This window comes from Hylaeus anthracinus, unplaced genomic scaffold (genome assembly GCF_026225885.1).
Source record: "Hylaeus anthracinus isolate JK02 unplaced genomic scaffold, UHH_iyHylAnth1.0_haploid 11997, whole genome shotgun sequence".
NCBI lineage: Eukaryota > Metazoa > Arthropoda > Insecta > Hymenoptera > Colletidae > Hylaeus > Hylaeus anthracinus.
This window is the reverse complement of record NW_026534344.1, coordinates 3,844,382-3,862,981: the sequence shown is the minus strand read 5'-3', so window position 1 is coordinate 3,862,981 and position 18,600 is coordinate 3,844,382. Positions and strand designations below refer to the sequence as shown.

At 47.1% G+C, this 18,600-nt stretch overlaps 3 protein-coding genes across 3 annotated transcripts in view; 1 reads left to right on the top strand and 2 right to left on the bottom strand.

Moving 5' to 3' along the window:
- LOC128889317 (uncharacterized) overlaps window positions 1–1,756 on the bottom strand; it is a 257,458-nt gene extending 255,702 nt beyond the window's left edge. Inside the window, exon 1 of the mRNA XM_054146857.1 lies at window positions 512–1,756. The gene's annotated coding sequence lies outside the window, so the exon portion shown is untranslated. The remainder of the gene's footprint in view (window positions 1–511) is intronic.
- Window positions 317–18,578, top strand: LOC128889343 (EF-hand calcium-binding domain-containing protein 11-like). Its single transcript, XM_054146892.1, has 5 exons — window positions 317–418; window positions 16,929–17,360; window positions 17,943–18,003; window positions 18,067–18,162; window positions 18,266–18,578. The coding sequence occupies exons 2-5, from the start codon at window positions 17,185–17,187 to the stop codon at window positions 18,560–18,562; spliced, it is 630 nt and encodes a 209-aa protein (XP_054002867.1). The 5' UTR covers window positions 317–418; window positions 16,929–17,184; the 3' UTR covers window positions 18,563–18,578.
- LOC128889563 (uncharacterized) lies at window positions 10,021–10,781 on the bottom strand. Its single transcript, XM_054147286.1, has 2 exons — window positions 10,443–10,781; window positions 10,021–10,314 (listed from the first exon to the last, which is right to left on the bottom strand). Exons 1-2 carry the CDS (start codon window positions 10,779–10,781, stop codon window positions 10,021–10,023), a joined length of 633 nt encoding a protein of 210 aa, XP_054003261.1.
- Window positions 18,579–18,600: the final 22 nt, after the last annotated feature.

Below are 18,600 nucleotides of genomic sequence, written 5' to 3'. Positions count from 1 at the left end.
ACGAACCAACGGATGCACCACTCACGATACACTTACCGACTGGCTGCACTTTCAAAGACATCATCGAGTGTCTGCTCGATTCTTTCGTAGAACGAGCCGACGTCGACGCCGACGCCGACGCAACAGTTGAAATACTTTCTACGATACTTTTAATTGATTTACTTCCGCTTGGCGGTGTTTCGAGTTTCGATTCGGTCCATATTTAATCATCGTTTCGACTGTTGTTACCAAATGGTCCTCGCGGGGTTGTGGTTTTAAAAGTGCATCGAAAAAACACGTCGTTTAAAATTTGAAAAATAAAATAAAATATTGCACGAACTCCCTTCGTCAAAAATGTATTAATTTTTGTCAATAGAAATCTAACGATATCTATATCGTTTCGCGTTATTCACTTCTTCGATGCGTTTTTCGGAGTTCGGTAAGTGGTTATATAATATTATCGCGAATAATATCGGTTTGATAAACAAATGAGGTAATCGGTCGATGATCGATAGATCGAAGAGTTACTCACCAGCCGCTGATAACGATGCAGCTATTCGTTGAGAAGAAACGTCGCTGATCGATGCATCATCGTTGTCAGTAACGAAGCAACCGTCGTTTGACGTTCGATGCACCTATTCGCTTGCACTTCGCCGTCACACTGTAATCACTACCGTCAAATTCCTGTTGCGCCCTGTTTGTTCATCATTGCCGCGCGAAACCGACAGAGGATCGTCGAAATACCAAACGCTCGTTAATATTTCCCGCAGATTACTCCCTTCTATCGGGTTGGCCCTTTGCCGTGGCACGGAACGACGATATAACCGGTTCCACCGGCGTATTCTCGAATTCGCGATCGTCGATTCCACGAAATTCCTTCGGCCCCGACTTTCTACTCGGCGACAATTTTCGACACGGCCAACTATTCGAGGAGGACGTTCGCCGTGACACTCGCGGTATTATTCACTCGCCACGATTGCACGCGCCCGAAATAACGTAACTCGACTTTCGGTGCAACGTGCTACGTAAAACACGTGGGCAAAGCCGGCCCCGGAACACGACGGCCTACGATATATTTCACCACCGAATATTCGCGGGCGATTTCTCGGAAGGTATTAATTCACCGATACGCCGAACCGTATACTGGAACGTCCTTCGTTGGAATCCGCGCACGATACTTCTCCGGCTTATTTTACCCCTCACTTGCGGCAAAAACCAATCGCGATGACGATGTTTACAGAATTTCAGTAACTGTTCGAACATTACGACTTTACAAATTCGTCAATGACGAGACAATTAGTTAACTAACCTCGCAACGCGATTGCCGCGCTCCCAAGGGTCGGGAAGTTTGTCGTTTATCGGCCGGTCGCAATCACAGCTGATAATTTTACGTCGCTGCAGTTGCACTCGTATTCGAGTCGTCGTTTACGTTGGCAGGCATCGACTTCGTTACTTACGATCGTCTAGGTTCTGCGACAATTTTAGACGAATTTCGGAGTCACCGGTGGAAAAAAGCTAGCAACTGCTTTCGTGTAGTGTCCCACCTAAACACTAATCGTGGCTGGCACGATTGAACATCGATGATCGGATGAGAATATGTACGTTGTTTGTGGTGTAGCCATCGAACGACTACTCTCGTAAATCATTCTTCGTGCCATCGTCGCTGTAGAGAGTTTCGGAGGGAACGATCAACGAATCGGAACTAATTACACACGTAATCGTAGCGGCGGTGTATTGGTCGTGATGACGGTCGCGAAGCACGTTGCACAGTGCCGCGATAATCGAGATTTCGCGGGCTCCTCCTGCGGCGTTGGAAGAGCGCGAATGCACACGAGATGCGCGCGTCCCGGCGTCTGCGCGTGCACTGCCCGCGCGGTTCCCGTTTCGTTGCCCCCCCACTCAGACCTCTTCGTCTTCTTCTGTAGACGCAAACGTGCACAGGACCCCATGTCCCTTTCTCGATCCTTGTTTCTCTCAGGCTTGCTTCCTCCCTTCCAACCGAGGCCGAGGGTTCGTCCTTGTATTGGTTCTCTCTGGCTCCAAATTGCCCAGTGCTCACCGAGTCGAGTTGATTTTCCGAATTCATCCGCGCGACTCGTTCACCTTAATCAGAATTTTGAAATCGTTACGCCGTCGCAACAGTACATGTACCTGGATATCGTCCTTGGGGACGATGACGTTTGTAAGTACAGAACGAGAGAGGTTTCGTTCTTTTGCCTCGCTCATTATTAGCTTGATTACAACGGCGACCCGGTGGAATTGCGCGACAGTTGGGTATTTTCTCCACGACTCGCGTTCATCGAGGCATCTCGATTGTAATTTTTCCGCTTATTAAAAGCCCCGCGCAGCCCTTCTTGCGTAGATCGTGTGCACGAGTGCATAAATGTGTATTGAATTTAAAACGGAGTACGTTTGAATTGCGTTGCCGATGAAACGTTCTGTTAAAGAACACGTGATAAACGAAATGCCATAGACGAACGGAATGTTCGCGAGTATTATTATAAAATCAGTGGAATCGAATCTATCCGAATGTCACGTTTCATCGGTATACTTCCGCGTTAATATTAATTACCTTATTTCGATACCCTGACAGACTACCCTCGGAGTCCCTCTCTTAATGCCGTCGGCTCTTCGTCTCTTGTGTAACCCAACCCAGACAACTCGACACGCGTTCTTACACGTACATTCCTGCATAAAAGCGAATGCGTGTGCGATACGAGGCTTGAGCGTCGTCAAGCGTGTAACGCAACTCCAAACGTGCATCTTCTCGTTGCAACCCCTTCCACGAATCCGATGTTAATTTCTATATCAGTTACGACTTTACTTTAATTTATGCTTTAATTTGAGGATTGCGATTATATTAATTGAAACACATCATATTCGATTTTCGTCTTCGTTTGAGGAGTGTCTGGTATATATGTATTTTCTTATGATCCAGGGATGAAAACCTTGGGTACGACACATCTCCATCTTCGTAAGAGCGGTGCGAACGAGACTTTAAGGAGTCAACGATTCGCGATACGCGTATATATTATATACGATACACGATCGAGGAGTACGAGAGTAGCTCGGATGTACAACCAAAGTATGTATACATATATCGAGTATCGAACGTGCCTTCGGGGGATACTACATGGGCGAGCAAGAGAAAGAGGGAACCGGCGAAGTAGAAAGAACAGATAGACGAAGGAGAACCGAGAAGAAAACGATTGAGATTGAATTATGGCTCGCGGCTTAAACGCCGGATTCAAATCGATCCCATATATCACATTACCTGGCACCTTTATTCTGCTTTCTATGGCCACGTCTCACCCCTCCCTGCTCCCCCTGGCTATTGTTTTACCCTCTGTCTTTTTCTCCCACTGACAACGAGTGCGTGCAACATTGTACGTCGGGTACACGATCAGCTGGTACAGCGATCTCATTTTCTGCCCACGCAATCGATTTTCGGACGATCCACGCCCTCGACTCATCGATGTTAAACGAGCGCGCAAAGAAATGTTTCGCGATTCACGATCATGCATACGTAAATATGCCTGGCTTTCATATTTATTTCGAAACTATTAAACTCTCGCGAACCCTGTGACCATCTACGAATGAGAGAAACGCTTTTAGCGTAGCCAGCTTAATGCAAAAACTTCGGTGCATCGATACGCGACCGAGAAGTTACGCCGTCGACAAAGTAAGAAAGTAATTGAAAATTTTCTGTACGGCTAACGAACAGACGACGCCACTTTATGTTACCGTCGTACTTCCCACCGTTCGCGCCAGAGGCCCAAAGGGTGTAAACAACGAGAACTCCGGTATTACATTGCCTCCCGCCACCTTTTACACGAGCTTACGATAATTTTCACGTGTTTACGGCCGGCAGAGTATCGTGGCGTTTTTTCTTCACCGCAATGTAAAAAGCCATAGTCGGAGTGGTGTTGAGCTACATAGAACCGGCTAAAGGATACGGGATTGTTAAAAACAGGATGGGTATATTTCTTAAATTTATCGTCACTTAAACAAAAACGACCATTTCTCGCGAATTCACTCGTAAGACTCGAGCGAACCGCAACGATGATTCTTCGATCTTTCGTCGTACCTGTATCAAACGTTTCCTCCTTGACGCGTGGTTTGCGTGCACGACACATTCGCGCGTTCGTGCATCGAGTCACGGCACGTTTAAACAAGTTTCGTTACGGGGAATTGTCCAGTCGTCATCCTCTACCTTTGCCGTTCCGTGGCCTGAACGAAACTCTGTGCCCACGAAGCTAAGGACGAAACTGTCTCTTACAGCTCAGACAGAAAATCTAAACGAATTTCTAAACTCGAATAGAAAACTAAATATTCCCTAGTCACGCGTTCGCGATAAAGGCTGTTTCTGAAGAGCGTGCACGGGAAGAAGTCTGAAAGACGAACGGTTCAATCCTCGCGAGTAAGTCGAGCTTCTTTCTCGCAAAAATTATGTGCCACTTGGTTCTCCCGGCATTCCGCATAATAAACGCGGCGAACCCGCTCCGCTGTATCACGATTTCTTGGTATTTTTACGCGCGCGACGTCGCGGCGCGGCGCGTCGAGGAGACTGCGGGTTGAAACGAATGCCAGTGCCGTGCACCTTTCAGCCTGTCATTAATGACGATAATTTCCATTCTCCCGTTCAAAACTCGGCCTAATTGACGCAGATATCGACACAAATCCGTGTATAATAATTTCCAATTTCAAGAAGAAAATGACTTTCTATTGGAAAAAAAAAAATTGGACTTTGGAATTAGAGAATTGCTGGTCTTTGTATTTTTCCTTCTTTAAACTGTCGATTCTATTGCGAACGTTGGCACACTCTACTCCTAGCGAACAACAATTATTTGAGGTATATACAACGAAGAAAATCTGTCGGCAAAATTTTTTGTCCCGAGCGGAATAATGGCGCGAAAGAAGAAAATGTGGCGAGAATATACGACTGGCTGGGCATCGCGACGCATTATTGAAGGTGCAAACGATACGTCGGAGGCGTCCGCCGACGCAATTCCCTGGAAAAGAAGAAAGCGTTCCGCGTTGTTTTTCGCGACGACGCGACGTCTGAAAGAGAGCGTCGTCCACGAAACGCGAACTCCTTCGCCGCGAACAAGGGCGGTATTGTGAAACTAGCAAAGTCGTCGTCGGCATACATGCATTCGCATTCGTTGGAAAAAACCGCGTTGCCTTTTAACGCCAACATTCAGCTCCGTCCGAGCGACCTGCGGTTTACTCAAAACTTTCTAAAGTGAAATGGCAGCTGTAAAGCGAAAGAAAAAAAAAAAAAAAAAATAAAACTCATCTCCTTGGAGACCGGATGTTCTCTCGCGCAATGTCCCGCGTCTAGATTCGTTCGATGCCGTAACGAGATAGAGCTATCCCTCCTAATCTCGTCCCGATGAAGCCAGCAATGTCGCCCCGTAAAATCGAATAGAGTTCGTTTTCAGAATTTCCATAACGCTCCACGGGGTTATGTGTTCACGGGGTCGTGTAAGCTCGATCAACCTAGTATAGGTAGGCATAAGTCGGAGTATTACGTAAGAGCAGCACAAAGCTGCCAGATGAGGGTGGAAAGGGGTAAGGGTGGCACAGGTCGCCTTTGTTTGGTTGGAGTGCATGCGTTTCACTGGTAGGAGCGGTAGCGGTAGTAGCAGGAGTGAGAGTCAGGGTGGCTGGATCTATACGTGTGCCTGCCTCACCGAGCCATATCGTCCATGCACCCCGTGACGCACCCCAGGCGAAAAGCAGGGGGTTCAAGTGTACGTATATATACGTATACGGGCGCGTTTAATAAGAATACGCGCCAGAGCAGACAGTCGGTGCGACGGTGCAGCGCTAACATTTTATTTATCAGTGCTGATGGCTTTTCCGTTCTTGCAAGGGTCGTCGTTTTTCTTTCGTTTTTCTCCTTTCTCGCGAAACCTGAAAGAAAGATCCCCTCGCGCCTCGCACGATCGAGAACGCAGTATGACGTTTCTTGCGCCTCCTGCCATACGTATCTCGCGTACGAGCGATTGCGATTCAGCTACGTTCGCGTGTCTAAAACATCTTAATTGGTGATTCTTAACCATTGTACCGTGGCATGCCATTGTACATCGTTCGCGACGACGATTGTACCGAGTCGTTAATGTTTCGCAACAACTCGACGAATTTTCATTACTTTTCTACGTGTTTGACGTTGTTTGCGGAACGTGAGCCGCAATTTCGAGAATCTAATGTCAAGCGAAACTACAAGGTACGGTCGCAAGTTTTTCAGAAAAGTAGCAAAGGTTAGCGTTGACGTTTCGCTTACGAAAGGAAGTTCAGTGCGCCGCGCGACGCTATCGCGATCTTCCAGCAATCATGTCAGGACGACACATAAGGCAACAGTCATCCACTGATATTTTCTACTCTCGTGATATGCCCACCACTGTGCTCGGAGAACGGTGAAAAATATTGTCAAGGCGGCGTTGAAATATTACACCGTGTCAGACCGCAAGAATTGCTGCGCCGTCGACGATAATCTACCGCTGGCCGCGTGCGCGGACGACAATTCGTATTACTCGCGCGAGGGAAATACGAGCAGGATGACAATAAAGTCCAGAACAGGTGGAATGCTTCTCCATGTTAAAGGAAATGATTATCGTTGAAATTTAAGTCGAAGCGTCGAGGGACCCGCCATCACCGGTCGAGGATCGGATCGACCGCGGTGGTCAACGTTGCTAATTAGAAAAAATAGAGTTCATTTCGACGATGAACGAACGATAGGACTAACCAAGCGACCGATATTTTAATTTAGTCACGACAAAAAAGTTTTGAAACTTTCTCGTCGACAGGGATCGATGTTCCCACTGATTCGTTCATCGGGCAGCGCACAATTCGACCCCCGTGCCTGCTACGCGAATCGCGTGAAAGTCGCCGAGACGAAGAGAAAAGTTGCGGCGTACGAAAGTTTTGAGAGAAGGAAAGTAGTGGAAAACGAACGGACGCTTAATTAACTCGCTCGCGGTGTTTAGCGAATAGCGAAACGTTATCGCGGTCGGCCCCTGATACCCGAATATGCAGCTGTGACGGCTGGCGCACGGCCAACAGGCGTGTCTTCAGACATTACACCCTCGTAAATGCGAATTTGTCATTTCCTCTCAACTGTTCCGTGCACGAGCCATGCACCTTCCGAACGACTTTATTCGAATAAATCGACCGATAGATGAATTGGCTATAGGCTCCGATACATCTAGCTCCGCTACTGTTCGAAACAATAAATTACCAACGACCATCCGAATGATATCGCTAATTGAAGTTTACCTCGAGGTCCCTTATCAGCGAATGTAACGCGTTTGTAAGCTCCGATGAATGGCAACGAGAGAAATTGAATGGTACTGTGTCAGAAAGCGGTCTAATTCAGATCAAATGCTATGAATTCCAGTCGCGCATCAAAGCAACCACATCGAACCTCGGTGTGTCTACTACCGCGTGGCCCCGTTAAATGCGCTTTACGCTATCGCGTGAAAACGTCAAAAGGATCGATCGATGCGGAATCGGTACCTCGTTAACGATGAAAATATTTTCAGTAAGGCTGAAAGCCGGAGGGAAGTGGTTGAAACGCGAGCTCATCGGAATACGTTATCCCGAGAATAATACCGTCTAAAGGAAATCACATGGCGGGATGAACCGGGTTTGTAATAATTCCTGGTTTCTCTTTCGCGATAAAGTTTTATAATACAATCGCCAACCGTTTGCTTCAAAGCGGAATTCTACCGCTGGGGGGTGTACGCGGGTGGAAGAGTCCGATCATCGATGCTACGAGGGAGGAGAGCTGGCAAAGCGAGACGAAGTCTGTTAATAGTTGATTATTAAAATGAAACGAACAGACGAACGAGTAGACCCATCGCGTTGCAAATAAAAAGTTCATCCGACCCGATAAATACTCGGTAATAAACCGACTTGGCGTGCAACCGAAGTGATAATTATCACTTTTTTTTTCATTTTATTATTACTCTTATCGCTTGGTGTACTACATCCGTATCTTCCGCAGAGTTTCGACTTCCAGCGTCACTTGAGACGCTTGTTGTCAAACGCGAGATCGACTTTATTAAACTGCTCGACGATCGTAATCGCGGATTATTTTTTTGCTCAACGTTCACGTACGCTGCGTTATCGTGCACATTATCTGTACGGAAAGTCCACGTACGAGGATCGTAATAATAAGCAAAGAAGAAGCGGAAACTGCACGAAGCATTGACTTAGCCGCTCTGTCCGCGGTTAAAAAGTAACAGAAGTAAGTAACGACCCCTTGAACTCCGTAGGACGCGTCTGTCCGTTGGTCGTGCACGGCAGATCTTCAGAGCGCTTTATCTCAAAGACGACATCGCTCACTAGTCACGGGAAATGACGCTCGCAATCTTTTTCTTGAATGCCGGTTGCGAGTCCGCTCGACATTCACAGGATATTAAATGAAAACATTGGACCGTCTTCCAGTCGACGGAACCACCTAATATTTGCCAAGAACGATATCGCAAAGGAACCATCAGCAGACGCGCTTCTTTCTTTCTAGCTTGCTTACTTGTTTGGCGTGCTTGCTCGCTGACCAGAGCGTACCCCTGCTTCCAACGATAGATAGCCTAACTTATATACCCCCTTTGGTAAACGTGAAAACCCCCGAGACGAGAGAAGCAGAAGATCGTGGAGAGGAGGCACGCGAAATCACATAAGGCCGAGATACGCCTTAAAATAATCTTGCCATTTCGCTGGCGCACGCTGCATAATGCCACGGGAGAACCGGCACACTCGGCTCGCCGAATAAACCGAGAGATGAGTAGATTTTATCGCTATCAATTTACAATACGGCCTTCCACGACCGCAACCACGACAGGTTTTACGGTCTCCGTTCTGGTCAACTAACACAAAACGGATCTTATCGACCGCACCCCCGATTGTTTGCTCAAATAGAGAGTCAATTTTATGGTTTATACGCTACCGCGAAAATCGTGTCTCGTCTCTAGGGAAGGGAGCGAACGAATGTTTTTTCGTATTCAACGGATTAACGAATCGTCGATATTGTTTTTGTTTCTACCTCGATATTGAAAGCGTTGATCGGAAATTTTACCGGGATACGGATTAACGCGATCTTTTCATCCCATTTTTACGCAACAACGTATTTTTGTTAAAATTTTGTTGCGCTAACAAGCTTCCGTTTGTTTATGCTTTTTCGTGCATGACCATTGGAAACAGGCTCGGAATCGAACGCGTACGACGATCCCGGCCGCGGCAGTCCATCAACGCATTTACGGATTGAATATCAAGGCTCATCATCGACAATCACCGCTGACAAATACGAGCGCGCTGCATCACTGGAGATAAACAACGGACGATTACTCCGATTCGCGAGCCCTGATATAACGTTTCATTGTTGTTTTGGTAGCATCATTACCCCGATATAATTGTACGGTAAAGTGTCCCGTTACCATTGATGCGACCTTCATATTTACCGTATCGTTCCAACGTTCGAGTACCGAGGCTAAACGAAACGAAAAGTCGATTCGTCGAAGCTTCCCCAATTGATTTTCACTGGCAACGAAACGTTCCTTTCACTTTTGTTGCGTCTAAACACAAGCGATGTCGAGACCGGCAAATAGAGATCTTTATTATTGTTTCTTTAATTATTTTTAGTTAGCATTTCCGGTAAGTCGAGTGGCTCAGGTTCCGTTCGAAGGAGGATTATCAGTGTCGACGATGCCATTTTGACGCAACGGGTAACGCGTGCGCGATATTCTACGCTAGTAGTGTACGCTGCCGCGTGTGTCGGCGTTAGGTACGGTGTTACGTGTAATTAAATCGACGACGAGAGTTCACCCGTTGCTCTTACCCCGGTTTATTAATTAACGCGTTACGTAGGAAATTATTACCGCGCGATAAAACCGTCTGGAACCGACAACAGTATCGCGATAATTTTATTTGTGGGTTATTTTCTTTCATCGTGCCCGGGAAAATAATTAGTCACAATCGATATTGAGTATCCAGCGTTCCGTCTAGCTTTATCGGGGAAATGAAATTTGTTCGAGTACGTTAACGAGCGCAAGACGCCTGGCAGCAGATATGCGAGTCCTCCTTCTTCGGCACTTTATGCCCGCACGGCAGATGCTCCGATTTTGCTCCACAGTACGAGACCGAACCCGACGTCGACGTAGAAGACGAATCGCTGCAGCAACTATCCAAAAGTTTCTCGATCGAGCCCGGAACGATAGGTTTAAATCTTCCGCCGAGGGCTCGCGCGCCACGAAGAATGGCCTTCTGAACCGCTTTTTCGGCGGACTTCCGCTCCTGTTTCATGCGCTCCATTTCTCTTCGCAGCTGATACACCTGGGAACACATTTTGTCTTCGTTGAACGGTACACGATCATGCCGAGCCAGACCACCGATTATTCTATTTTAACGTATTTTCGATTGGTGGTTTCATCAGAACGTAATAGTTACATTTGAAAACCTACTTCGCATTCCAGGTGTTCTATTCGATTGTTTTCGCATTTCGGGCATCCCTTGACCGTTCTTTTGAATTCCTTTCCAGGACAGAATACTTTTTGCCCTTGCCTCGGAGTCTTGTCCTTTCCATTTCGCTGGCACACCGTTTGTCGAACGCATTTCGGTGCCGTTTTACGTTCCATTGTTGGACACGACACTTCCTCCGTGTACTTCGAAGGCTTCTTACATTCCATCGCCGGACATGGTACCCCTTGCTTCTTCTTAGGCTTCGCCTGAGGACACGGCACGCTCTGAACGAATTTCTTTACTACCTGCTTCGTCGGACATGCATCCACATGCGTTGGCATAGCCCTCGTTGTTTCGATAACCGAAAATTTATTTCAACTAAATTCGATACATGGTTAGGAAGTTTGATGGCCGAATGCTTGTCACTTGAATTTGTCCCCTTTCGAGAGTTGCGTTCGATAAGATGGTCTCGAAACTGTCAACCTAACCCGAATGTCTGCGTGGAATTTTGTACGCTAGTCCACGGAGAACAAGAAACTTTCCCGTCACTTCCTCGCGTCCGTCCGCTTGAAACTCTTCATCGTCCTCGCGTGAAATTTCCTCTTACGAATCTCGTTGGTCTCGACGCTGTCCGTACGCGGGCTATTCGTAAAATTCTTCTCGGACTTTAGTGAAACGTGCTTGTTCTCCACGGGTTGCAGCACGCGATTCAACGTAGGAAAATCGCTACCAAAACGTGTCGTACCACTGTAAGCAGCCAGTCGATTCTCGTATTCGGCACTGTCGCGTTTCAGTTTATTATTTTCGTTTTCCAATCGAGCGATCTCTTTTTCTAGCTGCGCCATACGCTTATCCTTTTCGTTGACTTTCTTCGCTTTTCGGATCGTTTTCTTGTTCCCCGTGGACATCTCTCGAAAGGGTAAGCCTCGGGATCCAAGATAAGTTGCCGTTAACCCGCGGTCGCTTCTGGATTGATTACATTTTTCACGTCGAAAATGACCGTTGCCTCCTAGCAACGGTAAAACACCTGATTTGCGGCGATGTCGACTCGACAACTCGCAAAAATTTTGATAAAAAAATGAAGCGTTCCGTTCCGTTATTTATAAAAGTGTGTAACCTATCGTTACACTAAAAATTCTTCTTAAATAATATTTCCATTCTTCTTGTCGTTACTTTGTCTTACATGACCCCTGCATTGTTTTGATGCTGTTTGCGGTATCTTTTAGCTCTCGTACCTGTGGGGACCTGCTAGCCCCCTTATAGCTCGGGTACCTCGGGATCGCTAAACCCGTGCCGTAGCCCTGCGTACACGCGTGCTACAGCGCCTGAGGGCAACGCGAAACGTTACGCGATTCCTCGAATGGTTACGTCTAGATATGCACAATCGACGATGGTTGGTTCAAGGTGGTTGCACGGTGCCAACCATTCCTTTTAACGCTAAATAAAGCGAACGCAAGACACGAAAGTTTGCACTCCGCGAAATGAATTCGTAGTACCATATATGAAATATATTAAACGATCGCGAGCTGTCTCTCTTCCGCGATATTACGGGCGCGCATTTTCCGACCTCGCCTCTCCTGTGTGTATTGCTTTTTATAAATGCAGACGCCCGCGCCGCGTACGGGTGGCTGGCAAGAGAGGAGGATGGCCCTCGTTCGGAGGGCCGAAACATCCCTCTTTTCTGGATCGTCGAACTAAATGAAACATCCTCCGCCGCCACGAGGTCGTCGCAATATTTTAACACGACCTCGTAATAATATCGTTTACAAGCGAGTTTCCCTGGGGGAGAGGAAACGGTACTTTCTCCGACTCTTTATTCCATTAAAAAGTGGGGAGTCCTTGGTTCCGAGCGGAAACTCCGGCAGCCAGACAGACGCAGACGGTCGCTCGCCCGCCTCGAACACTCCTCGCACCCCTTCGGTCGTTACCTCTTTTTCAATCTGGGTACAGTAACGGTCTGTTGCCGTTCCCGATATCGAGGAGGTTTTAATGCGAGTCTCGTTGCATTAACAGGAATTGAAATGACGTTGCGAGCACGAGCCGCCAACTAACCGCGACGCCTTTAAATATTTATAAGCCACTTATTATTCTATGGCGAATAGAGTAGACTCGATACACGTCATAATAGAATGGTCTTAATATAAATTTGTTTCGTATATTTTTATTTTTCGATCCTTCTCGAAGAAAGTTAGCAGACCTCCCCCGGAACTCCGCGATCTGCTCGCTGCGCTCCGACCTCGGTAAATAAATTTTCGGGGCAGTACGTTTATCGAATTCTCGAACGAGAGTCCCGCGTTCAATTTCAACCCTTTGGAACAACACCGACGCGTTCGAGGGTTCGTCTTACCACGCTCGACCATGGACGCGTGTCCCGTACCCTCGTATGGATCCACGCGAAGACGTATACCGTCCCGCTGTGTACACAGATGGTGTTCAACCGAATTTATTTAACCCAATTAACGATCCCCGTGGAGAATCTTGGAGCAACTGCTCAGCCAATTGAAAGTTACACGTGTTTTTGTCAGCTCACGTTTAACACCCAAGCTCGCCGGAAAGGGGAGAGAAGACGACGAGGTGAAACCGGATACTAGAGGCGAGCAGGAGAGATTAAAAGGAGGAGAAACGCGAGAGGGTATTCCGTAAACGAACAAGTGTGTTCGCTAGAGAAAGAAGCCCCTATCGACGCCGGGGACCACCGAACGCGTTGCTAGTACGAGGAATCGAGGAAACGGATATACTGTTTCAAGATCGTTGCGCGCAAGATCGATCGACTTTTGCCCAGCTTTTAATTAGTGGTCCCGCTAGGTAAAGGGATAACATTGAAGCGTGGTGATTGTAATCAATGCACGAAACGAAACCTGTCAAAGTAGGGAACCGAGGATAATGGGGTGAAACTGAAACTCGTAAACGTTCTGGTAAACAACGTCATGTCGTTAAAATCGATTCGCTTAACGAAGAAGAAATTTATGCTTTTCCCGGTGAGCCGGATAGTAGATTGAATTTTGATAACTTAGCGGACCATTACCTAATTACATTGCCCGTTACGAAATTCAATTGCATCCAGCGAATCCCAACCACGAACTTACGGTTTCTGTTCGTTTTTCAAAGATTCCTTTACGTTCGATCCGCGAGTGGCCACGTTACATTTCTTTTTATTACCCGAGTAATATACTCGTCGCTTCTTTATTGCTGACCGTATATGCGGCTATCCTATATAGAGAGAAATCCAATTACTATTGCGCCGCATTTGGTGTGGTACGGAACGGACTCCATCCACTCGGAGTTGCATCTATTTCGCATCAGGTGGAAGCCAATTGTGCAGGCCGGGTCGAGCCAATCGCGAGCCTCGCTCAATAGTGCCGCGCTAAATTATTATATTGTCGAACGAACAAAGCATACCTCCCCGGATATTCTATGGTAATGAATTAACGAAATCGAATCCGGCTTCCTCCTGACGTTTGCCGCGTCGATGCGCTCTTCTCGATTCAACCGCGCCGACATCGCAACGTTCGCTTCCTCCAGATTTTTCACTCGTCGCCCCGTTCATCGCTAACGGCTTGTCGTGGTGATACTTAAAAAATGAAAAAAAAAAAAGGAAAAAAAGACGAAATAATATTGCCAACGCGAGATAGCATCTCGACGGGAAGAGAGCGTTGTTGATATCAGCTCTCCATCCTCCTTCGTGCAACTCGTCAATTACGGAGCGCGTAATGAATGAGCGCCTTCATAAATCGCGAAAAAAAAAAAAAAACTTATCTCCTCGCCCCTTTAACGCGTCAACGGTTGCCATCAACAGGCGCCCGTACGGTTCGGTTAGCTCGGTACGTAGTAATGATTTTACGGAACGGAAAGTAAATGCAGAAGACCCGCCACCTTCGCGTATCTGCTATTCCTCGTCGCGACAGACCGTATAATGCGCGCAGGTCGTGTCGTCTGTGCGCGTATAGAAGGTCTCACCGAATCCTCGTCTCGACGATCCTTCGTGGAAATTCAGATGTTGCGTTTCCTTTTTCTTTTATTTTTCGAAAGTACAGTAGTACTTATGCGACAGGCGATAAGGGTTTTACGCGTGAAAAACAGACCGCGCGGATTCGCCATCCCTCCCAGACCCATTCAGAGATGCGAACGTTATTAAGAACGTACACTGAACGATGAGTACGACGATACCCGACTTCAACTCGAGAGGGTCGTCGAGTCTCAAAGCATCAAATATCGACTGTCTTATATTCTTTAACGTTACGTTCCTAGCAAGCGAAATTCGAATGGTTGGAATTGAAAATTTACGTAGTTTGCTCGATTTTTATTATCGACGCCAGTTACCGATGACGAACTACGAATTAAAAAGAGACGATAAGGGAAGGAAGAGAAGACACTTGAGAGATCCGCGATGGTCTCCACCCCTCCTCTCTCCCTCTCTATCCCGAGGGAGGTACCCAATACGAACGAACCAGAGTACGAAATCCCTAGTACTATACGCGTGTAATATCGCAAACGCGTTTTTTACTATACACGTGACGATATGCGAGAAACACGTTCTCGCACGCACCTTTGCACCATACGAACCTTCCCACTGCACCGTGCACTAATCACGGTAAAAGCCGTAGCTCGCGCGCGTTATATCCGTTATCCACCTGTGTCTTGGCTTACTTAATGGAAATATGAGAAACGTTACGCTCGTCTGGTGACACGTCTATTCCGCTCTTTTCTTATTTCTAGTAATACCGCGGGGACATTGTTCCGCAAACGCAGCCGCCGTTATGCCAACGCAACTATATCCTCTATTAATTGGACCGACGACGATTAGATATCGACAAGCCGTTCTTGGTACTTACATTTGACGCATTACTCGCCATCGGTCAAAATTACGTTCAACGAAAGGGACGAAACTTGGTAACAAGGCTGAAGCAGTCCCCAACGACAGTCGGTATTCATCGGTTCCTCGATCAACCGTAAAGGGATCGATGTTTCACGGCAAGCCGAGTACGATGTTCGTCGACGAGGGTGTGCAGTGTTCGATGAAAAGTCGAGCGATCGTTATTACGCTCCCGTAATTAACCAAGTATGATGATACAACGTCAGAGTCAATTAAATCCGCCACGCTCTATCATTTCGGTTTTTTACTATACGGGTGCGCGATCCCATGTGTTCAGGACACCAGCCAACGCCAACGTTGGTGTCCACCTGCGCGCAGTAGGGCAAATTGTGATTTATGCGGCGAACGAGCTCTGTCCAGCTGACGAAAGAGAATTGCGAACGTAATGAATTATGGCGACTCTGCGGGCTAATGCAAATATATGACCCGTTGCCGTGTAATCAGCCTCTCGCACGACGTCTCGCGAACAATTCACCCATTTCACCGTGTCCAACGATCGCGTTTCTCTCTGTTCGAGAAATCGTTTCGCCTTTCCTTTAACGCGGTCTTCGCGACGTCCGCTACTAATTGTAAGCGAATTCGCTCTCGATATTTAAAGACCGCGATTAACAATCTCGACCGAGGTTTCATCGGGGGCGTGCGATCGCTGGTTAACATTTTTTTCATAGTGTTCTCTGGCAAATCATGCGCTGCCGCCTAGCTCCTTTATCCACCTGGGAACCCCTCGTTCAAACAACATTGGCATATTTTCTGCGTACTTTCAAGGGTGAGCGAAAGCCTAGACACCCTTCACCGGCACAGAGACCGCTGTTGCGTTCGGGGTAAAACAGAAGTACGCATAACTGTCGCGATCGCGTATCTCGAGTTTTACGATATTGTGTAGTTTGATAGCAACTCGAGGTAACGTTAAGTAAACTCGATAAGATTCAACGTTTAAGCGTGGCTCGTCCGAGCGACACATTCTATTTCGCGATCGTCGATTTTACGTTAACACGCGTGTACGTTACATTTTCACCGGAGATATTTTCAACTCTAATTCGTCTTGGCCGCGTTTGCTCATCAGAATCGCGTCCGAGTTCAATAATAAATGCGAGCTAGATTCGAAAGAGCGAGAGCGCAGTCTCCGCGATAGCAAGGGTCTCTAGAGTTGCACGCTCGTTGAACCAGCCCTTGATAGGTGCACTTTTGGGGTAGCCGGCAAGTCCCCCCATAGCAGTGACTGTGCTTCAAGCCTCGAGTGCCAACCGAGACGCGCAAGAGCGGAGGACTACGCGTACCGCCTATGTCACGAGACGAGCTACATCCAAGATGAAATTTCAAATATTCCACGGCGCGCGTTTAATCCGCCCTTTTGAAAGAAAATATTCCTACCCGAACCGCGCGACACTCGAGAAATTCCTCATCCCTGGAATGACACTCGAGAATATTTTCAAATAGTTTTACCGAGCGATCGTCGAAACCGGAAAAAATCCCACCGGCTTCGATCCATGCGAGCGTTTCTTATTTCCTCGTGTATCGCTGAGTCGAACCGTTGACGTTAATCTCGATTTTGAATCCTTCTTTCTTTTTTTGTGGGTTCTCGGCCGATGACCGTAAATCTTACATTTCGGTCGAGATTGCCAGTGATTTGCTCTGGAAGCGCACATGTTCCAAAGGCGGCTTCTCAGCGCTTCTACAAACGCGACGAAGAAAGGAAAAAACAGAGCCACGCCGACGCTAGATCACCATCTGCTGCGTCGCGTCGCCGTGAGAATCGCGACCAGACGTGACGTTATGGAAATTATTTAATTCGCCGCGTTCGCGAGAGAAGGGAACCCAAGAGACGAGACGCGATTCCGAGGAGACTCGATTCTTGATATCGTTGAGAAAGTATGCGAATACGTACACGCGAAGACCTTCCGATCGTCGCGTCATCGATAAGAGAAGATCGCAAATCTGGTGTCGATCCATCGTCTAGTTTGCCTTGGACGCGTTACATGGACCTCCGCCATCAGAGCGCTCGATCCAATCAACGAAATTCCGATACGAAACCGTTCGTACGACTATGGTAAGGTTAATTTCGTTAAATCGTCATCGTTGAGAAAAAAAAAAAACGCGACAGACGATCGCGCGAAACGAACGTCGTTAACGATACGAAACGCTCGTCGCCATCTCGCGTCGAGCGAATCCGTGTGAAAAATAATATCGCTTCTCCTTTGATGCGTATAGGGAAAAAGAAAAGGACTGAATGGAGCTTAAATGACGGGTAATTAAAAAACGAGACGCAAAATCGGCCGGGGTTACAGCTCATTAGTTTTCAGCAGCTCGGAACGATGACAGAGGTTGCGAAAATGCGACGGTTGAATGCCGGATACAGCAGACGTTATGTCATTCCCTACACACAGCCACGAAAAAGACACGCGTATACATACGTGTTTCGCGGCGACGTTAATTGGCTCTGCGATGAATATTACAAAACACCGGCCCGCCTGAAAGGTGGATCCCGCTTTAATTGCGATATAATACGCGTCGGTCGAGATCCTCGCGTGAAAGAGCGATGCACCGTATGCCTCGCGTTGCGCGACGAGTCTACGCGTTGCTTTCATCGAATCACTTAATATGGAAGTCGCTCAAGGAAGTTTCCTTGCAGCACGATGCGTCCTCGGGAGAATGAGATGACGCCGAGCGTCTACAAGAACCGCGCCAAAGAGGTAAACCGACACGGGGACGAAAGAAGTTGCAAAACATAAGAATTTTCTTTTTGCAAACCGCAGGCTTTCGACCGCGTTGACACGGAGTCAGCAGGATCGTTGACTAAACAGCAGTGTAAAATAGCGACGACGGCTGTTTTCGGTTATTGCCCGGACAAAGTAACGTTTGCGAAGGTCAAGGCCTCGATATTTAAAGACAAATACTATTCGAATTTTTAATGACTTAATTCTGTTTCTGGTGGCGTGTATTTTTTTTTTTTAGGCAGAAATGAAACAAATGTTTCAAACCATCGATAGAATCTCTCGGAAGGAATTTGAACGTTGGATATCTCGAAAGTGTCCTGCCAATGATTCGCACGTTAATAAAGAGACCTTGTTCGCTCTGTTGGATGAAACTTGTAAAGGATATTTAACATTGGAAGACTTTTGTTCTGCCAGCAAATTCGTTGATTTGAATGTGTCGACGTCAGTTTGGAAAATGGTATTCAAGGAAATGGATCGTTACAAAAGAGGATACATCGATTTTGATGAATTTTCACATGTATTGTCGACAGAATAACAATGTACGGCGAGGAACTCAGGTATAAAATAAATTTA

Excerpts from the sequence above, each read along its gene's own strand:
- LOC128889563 (XM_054147286.1), bottom strand. The coding sequence starts at position 10,781 with ATGCCAACGCATGTGGATGCATGTCCGACGAAGCAGGTAGTAAAGAAA. Across the intron at positions 10,315-10,442 it reads TAGAACACCTGGAATGCGAA|GTGTATCAGCTGCGAAGAGA; the intron begins GTAGGTTTTCAA and ends ATGTGTTCCCAG.
- LOC128889343 (XM_054146892.1), top strand. The coding sequence starts at position 17,185 with ATGCGAATACGTACACGCGAAGACCTTCCGATCGTCGCGTCATCGATA. Across the intron at positions 17,361-17,942 it reads AAACCGTTCGTACGACTATG|CACGATGCGTCCTCGGGAGA; the intron begins GTAAGGTTAATT and ends GTTTCCTTGCAG. Across the intron at positions 18,163-18,265 it reads TCGGTTATTGCCCGGACAAA|GCAGAAATGAAACAAATGTT; the intron begins GTAACGTTTGCG and ends TTTTTTTTTTAG.